At 34.5% G+C, this 7,500-nt stretch overlaps 1 protein-coding gene across 5 annotated transcripts in view; it reads left to right on the forward strand.

The window, feature by feature from the left end:
* Positions 1-1,703: 1,703 nt before the first annotated feature.
* The window catches only part of LOC145269461 (matrix metalloproteinase-19-like), a 97,666-nt gene continuing 91,869 nt past the window's right edge, over positions 1,704-7,500 (forward strand). For 4 of the 5 annotated variants that reach the window (XM_080125139.1, XM_080125145.1, XM_080125142.1 and 1 more), the window contains exon 1: positions 1,883-2,073. In XM_080125139.1, coding sequence (XP_079981265.1) covers positions 1,996-2,073 — 78 coding nt within the window. In that variant the 5' untranslated portion in view covers positions 1,883-1,995. Of the gene's footprint in view, positions 2,074-7,500 lie in introns of all 5 variants that reach the window. The other variant, XM_080125138.1, reaches the window with a different exon arrangement.

Raw genomic sequence — 7,500 nt, forward strand, 5'->3', positions numbered from 1 at the left:
ATAGAAAGTCGGTCACCTAAGCTCGCATGCATGGATCTCTATGGCCGAATGTTATAACATTAAAAAATTAATGTTAAAATTTAAACAATATTTATCACGGTGAATATTGGTCGTCAGGTTTGTTTCTTTGCTAATGGAGTAACAGATGGTTTCGCGACCGGGGTCCAATCTCACGACGGATATAAATTGTGTCAACTTGTACTGATGATTCCTGAAAGGATGAAAGATCAGTGTCTTTTTTATTATTAAATTATTTTTAGTGTAATTATATATTAAATTTTTTTAGTGTAATTATATATATATATAAATATATATATATATATATATATATATATATATATATATAATCCTTAACCAGCAGAAAACGGAAAAACCCTTGAAGGAAGAAATGTAAGTAAATCTTTTATAGCGTAGTTTTCCTTAAAAGAGAAATGAATTCCATATTGTTCATTAAAAAAGTGTTTTTCTCAACGTCTGATGAGAGGCCGTTCTTGTGAATATTTTCAAACGATATAAGGTTTGAAATTGTCCGAATGGTCGCGAAACAATTGTAACGAGCAATGAAAATTCACTACATGGTACTATCAATCCAATCTTTTATTGTCTTGCTTTTGTTAAAACTCTCTCTCTCTCTCTCTCTCTCTCTCTATATATATATATATATATATATATATATATATATATATATATATATATATATAAATCACGCTCTTCAAATTTTGTAATGTGTCTAAATAATTATTAGATCAGAGCTAATGTGTTTAAAAATCACGCTCTTCTGAATTTTGTAATGTGTTTAATTTTTCATATTTTGTATTTTAAAGTGTGAAATTCGTTGACTATCTTGATAATTATTATCTTTCAGATTCGTATAAAAAAATTTTCATTATTTTTACGACAGATGAATTTTTTTTTTATAGAAAGCGTAATTTTGCAAATGTACCATTAAATATACCATTAAATATACCATTAAATAAAGATCGCTTTTTATGAATAACTACAAAAAGAAATATATATATATATATATATATATATATATATATATATATATATATATATATATTTCGAATCTCGCTGGATACAGCCACTCTGATGAGTCGTGGACGACGAAACACGTGTCAGTGGATAATTACATTTTAAAAATAAAATTAAAAAAATAATATATATATACCGCTCCCCATGTGGGGGTTCCGGGTTGGTTAAAAAGGGAAAATTATTCCCAACTCGCATTTAGGTAAAAATGCACTTTCATAAATAATTGAATTCATTCAAATCATATCGCTAAAACCAAAACAAGACAACATCTATATATATATATATATATATATATATATATATATATATATATATATATATATATATATATATATATATATATATAAATTCGTATTCCTGTCTGTTTAGCCGTTAAAGAACTCGGAGGTCTTCCCTGGCAATTCCTTAGTTAATAGACTCAACAAACTTCTCCAAGGGAGGGCATAATGCCTGGTAGATCGCATCTGTAAAAACAAGACTGAACAAACTTCAGCCGTACATATATTACTTAAACAAAAGATGGCCTCGTGTAACGTGGTGCAACCTTATTGGATAACAACATTGAAGTTTTTGAAGCCACGTCTCTGGACTGCGTGTCTTCCTTTTTATTATTGGACCATTTCATCACAATAAAAAAATAAATAAACGCCTCTTTTGTTCGCCGCTTTTCCTTTTGCATCAAAACGCAGCAGCGAACAAAAGAGGCGTGGTGTTTTTTTTTATTTTTTTCATTGTGATGAAATGATCCAATGAAAAAAACGAAGGCGTGGCTTCTAAAACTTCACTGTCGTTATCCAATAGGAGTGCGCCACGGAACAAGAGGCCCTCTTTTGTTTAAGTAATATATATACGGCTGAAGTTTCCTCGACTGACCGGAGAAAAGCGAGACAAACTTTGGCGTCAAAGCGGAAAAGACAGTCAGTGCTTATTTATTGAATTAACTTTTAAGTTCTTTACAAAATGAAGAAAAATGGATCCGTTTATGTTTTAAGGTTCGCTGTCAATGTTGTTTTAGTTTTCGTTATATTGAACACAGAGGTGAGTAAAGGTGGTATTATTTCGTTTATTATTTATAATTTTATTACCTATATTGATAATACGTTCTTATGATTTATTGTTTAGTCTGGAGCTGAATGCTATAGTGTTTTATTATTATTATTATTATTATTATTATTATTATTGTTTTAGACATATATATGTCTGTGTGCGTGCGTGCGTGCGTGCGTGTGTGTGTGTGTGTGTGTGTGTGTGTGTGTGTGTGTGTGTGTGTGTGTGTGTGTGTGTGTGTGTGTGCACAGCATAGACCTGGACCACATACAGGAGGCACGTAAAACCCCTGGAGACGTACCACCAAAGATGCCGAAAAATCCTCAGAATCAGTTGGAAGGACCGACGCACCAACACCAGCGTCCTGAGTGAGGCTGACATTCCTACTATCACCGCTACTGTTGCTCAACGCCAGCTCAGATGGACTGGTCATGTTGTCCGAATGCCGGATCTCCGCCTCCCAAAACAGATTTTCTACTCTCAGCTTGTTGAGGGAAAGCGTGCCCAGGGTGGCCAAAAGATGAAGTATAAGGACAACATCAAAGTAAATCTAAAGCGGTTTCACATGGACCTTGAGACATGGGAGGATGTGGCTGGGAGCAGGTTGGCATGGAGGAGCGCTGTCCACGAAGGTGCTGCGCTTTATAGTAGTGACCTAAATCAAGCTGCTGAGGATAAACGCAAGCACAGAAAGGACAGATTATTAACCAGACACACCCAACCCCATCCCACCACCACTACCTTTATCTGCCCAAATTGCACAAGAAAAATTGCTCACCTGAGGACCCACAGAAGCCACAACGGAGGACAGTCTTACTCGGACACGAGTGACCGCCGATGACAGCATAATCACGTTTACACACCGGTTCTAGCCAGATCACCGAAGTTAAGCAACGATGAGCCAGGCTAATACCAGATGGGTGACAATTTGGGAATTCTAGGCGCTGTATGTGCTCTCCGCTCATCTCGGCATTGTTTCTAGTCGTCCCGTACCTCAACTTGTCACTGGTATGCGATGCCCGCAAATAACCTGTCCGAATGTCTTTTTAAACAAACATCCGTCCGCCACTTGTACAGTACTCAAAACCGCGAGCTTTTATAACAATTAAGTAGTGAGTGAGATTATTTACGACGGTGCTCAACCCAAAGCGGGGGGGGGGGGGCTTTCGTTCACTTCTTTTGTGTGTTTAGTCTCTGAGCTGTACGCTATAGCTTTTTTATTATTATGGTTTTACGTCATTATGTATATGTATATATATATATATATATATATACATATATATATATATATATGTGTGTGTGTGTGTGTGTGTGTGTGTGTGTGTGTGTGTGTGTGTGTGTGTGTGTGTGTGTGTGTGTGTAAAGTCCTGATCAAAATCATACGATCACTTAAGAAAGTAAGCGTTTACGCATATTATCGAATTTTTAATCAAACAAATGGTTGAAACCATTGCCAAAAGGGAAAATATGATGGGGAAAAATGAAATCTGCTTCATTCGAAACCTTAACCCTGATCTAATAATTATTTTTTTAAAAACAAACATTTTCATCTGGTCAAAATGATAAGATCACTGATAATTTATCTAACAAAAGGCAATTATAAATTACTAAAAAGGGTCTCAGTATTTAGTATAGCCTCCATTATTACGAATTACTTCAAAAATTCTCTTCGGCATGCTTGCGACTAAGTTTTTTATCAGTTGCGAAGGAATTTTATCCCATGTACTGAAAACTGAATCAGAAAGTTCCTTTATCGAATCATACTGGGTTCCATCCTTGAACACTTCTTTTGCCATCCATCCCCAAAGATTTTCAATGGGATTGAGGTCCGGAGAACATGCTGGATGATCTAACAATTCTATATTATTTGAAGAAAAGTATTCTCGTGCTTGTCGAGAAGTGTGTATCGCAGGGTTGTCTTGCTGGAAAATCCAATTTCTTCCACACAGACATGGACCTTCAGTCCTGATAGAAGCATTTTCAAGCATTGAAATGTACTTCAATGATGTTTGTCGGCCTTTTACTACTTGCAACTTTAGGGTCCCAGCTGACAAGAAAGCACCCTAGATCATTAAAAACCCTCCTCCACTATGCCGAGTTGAAAAAGTCTCTTTGGGCAAATTTTTATCATGCCAATCCATCTGGACCATCTGGACCATCTAGATTAAACTTTTTACTCATCGGAGAAAATTACATTTTCCCACTTCTCTTCATCCCAAGTCTGGTATTTGGCGGCATATTTAAGTCGGTTAGTTTTGTGCTGTTCAAGAAGCCGTGGTTTCTGCAGTCGCTTTAAATGATTGAAACCCTTAATTTTCAGATGCATTCTGATGGTTTTAGGACTACATTCTGCTACTGTTTGGCTTTTCAATCGACTTGAGCTCATACTGGAGTCTTTTTTTTTAACTTCTTCTGATACGGCGATCCAGTGATGCGGTTATTTTTTATTTATTTATTTTTTTTTTGGTCGACCTGGACTCTTTTTGTGCCCATATTGATCTGGATTTCTTAAAAAAATTTGTGATGACCGTTTTGCTACGATTCACTTCGTTTACAGTGGATCTATGGGAGAGTCCACTCCTATTAAGCTAAAAGATCCTTCCTCTCTCAAACTCTGATAATGGTTTCTCTTTTGCCATTTATAATTTAGTAAGATGTTTTTTTTATCCACTAACAAGTTGCTTTTAGTAACATAGAAAGCTTTTCGTATTCATTTTTTCAAAACTAGCCGATTTTATTAAAGTGGTCTTATCATTTTGACCAGATGAAAATGTTTGTTTTTTAAAAAATAATTATTAGATCAGGGTTAAGGTTTCGAATGAAACAGATTTCATTTTTTCCATCATATTTTCCCTTTTAGCAATGGTTTCAACCATTTGTTTCATTAAAAGTTCTATAATATGCGTATGATTTTGACCAGGACTATATATATATATATATATATATATATATATATATATATATATATATATATAGTCATCCACATACAGTACTGTTTCGCTGTTTCACAGCTCATCAGTGCGGCTAGACAGGCAACTACCTCAACTTGTCAAAACGCAAAACCCACCTAAGCAACGTACCCTGCACCCTAACTAACTGCCCGATGAACACCACTAACATGTGCCACCGTACATACACAGTATATCGACCAATCATACGTCGGTAGCTCAGTGAGACACCTGCACATTAGAGTAAAACAACACATAGAAACACAAGCCTAATCTTTTCGCAAACACCTTCACACATGCGGCAACACTAACAAATCCATCAGAGTATATATTTTAGCCACTGAACGCAATGTTGGCAACCTTCGTATTAAAGAATCAATCCTGATTGCCAAATTACATCCCAAGATTAATCGCCGACATGAATTAGGCTCTTCATTCTTAACTTAATGCACACCATCCCACCATTGTATAATACAATTAAAAAATAAATAAACAAACAAAATAAAATAAAATAAAATAAACCCAAAATTAAATAAAATAAATCAAAATAAATAAACAAACAAAATAATAAATAAGCAATTCCTATTCAAGATTACTACACATTAATGATAATAAAAATATTTAACAATTAAATAGCAAGCCTAAGATATATGAATTAGATGGTGCTACACGGTGGGCTACACGGCTACATGTATATGACTCATGAAAATTTATAAGTTTATATGGCCCAATATAGCCCAATTGATTTCTCCGAGTAAACCTAACAATATTAATCGCAAATAACAATAAGACATAATACACCAAAAACAGAAATCCAAGTTAACTCAAATAAATAAATACATTATAAAAAAAAATTACTAAAACTCTCAAAATAGCTTCTAACCACTTCGTCATAACACATTGCATGTATAAATAAATAATTATAGTTACTATATAATTGAATTAAAGATACAAGAATCCATTAGTATATATACACTACATAACGAATTAAATAAAATACCCACAGAATGAGAATAATATCACTAAAATAAAATAAATAAGCAAACAAATAAATACATAAAAAAGTAATGCAACGTTATACATCTAACTGAGAAGAAATATCGGTAACGATTATCCCCCTTAGAACAACCTGTTACAAAATGGATTGAGAGAGAGAGAGAGAAAGAGAGGTGAGTAAACGTGGAGTGTAGACACGTTTACCAGAACCGAGGGTCAGCTGACCAGATTACGTATGAGTGACGTGGTCAGGTTGGCTAGATCTGTGAGATTTAATTTGGACACAGAAGACAACGGACGGCTTCCCGTTGTCTCCTCCCCTCCACGGGGGGGACGAACGCTGACGTGTGTAGAAGAAGAACCCAAACAGGCCGATTTCACTTCCACCTTCTGCAGGACCTCTGGGGAAAGTGAAATAAAAAAAACTATAAAACTAATTCCTTGTCTTGGAGTGATTGAATCTTCATCCAAAAACAGGTATCAAGTCTCCCTCCAGGATGAGAAATTTCCAGATGGTCCAACATCGAAGAAGCAGAGGTAGGTTCTGAAAATACATTTCACACACACGATTCCCTTTATGATAATCAAACACACAACCATTTATATTAGAGACAATCATACGCACACGGAATCCTTTTATGTTATACACCAAACGTAAATGGTGCCCCTCAATGATAACTCTATGTAACAAACCCATCAAGTAGTCTCCCTTGACCAACCGATTTATTCTAAGTCTACGCTCCCACCACCTCAAACAGAACACAGAAACACAAACAACAAATAAATTAGTTAATTAAATCTCCTCAATATAAACATAAACTACTATAATAAAAAATAAATAAATAAATAAAATAAATAAATTAATAAAAAATAAAAAATAAGTAAAAGAAAAACAAACAAACTCAATCATATTAAATTAAAAAGCCACCAACAAGGTCCGGACAATTATTTAGCCCGATACTGTTTCTGTTTACAACGTCACGTTTGAACCAAAGATAAACTATTATAAAAAACAAAACAAATAAATAAAATAAAATATAATAAACAATAAATAATTTAGAAATATAAAATAAGAATTGAGAAAAAAAAAACCCTAACCATATACTACCCACAAGTTCCGGGCGATGATTTGCTGCGGTATAGTTACTGCTTACAACAGCACATATATCAAAGTCAAATAAATATCTGACGAAAAGATCTTTCTCGAAATATTATATTACACGGACATACCACCAGACCGACTTTCCCAGGTGACCACCGTGCAAATATAAATATACTGCGTATATGAAATATGAATATGTACACATGTATTTATAAGTTGTATTAATAAATTTCTCACCTGCTTCAGCTTGTGTCTTTCTGTTACTTCTGCATTGTGCCGCCTTCTACAATTCTATTTAAATATATTTGGTTACATATGTTTCGGATGTTGGATCATGTTTACGATCCAACAGCCTCGTCAGACCTTACAGAA

This window comes from Euprymna scolopes, chromosome 45 (genome assembly GCF_053919585.1).
Source record: "Euprymna scolopes isolate OS-2025 chromosome 45, ASM5391958v1, whole genome shotgun sequence".
In the NCBI taxonomy this organism is placed as follows: domain Eukaryota; kingdom Metazoa; phylum Mollusca; class Cephalopoda; order Sepiida; family Sepiolidae; genus Euprymna; species Euprymna scolopes.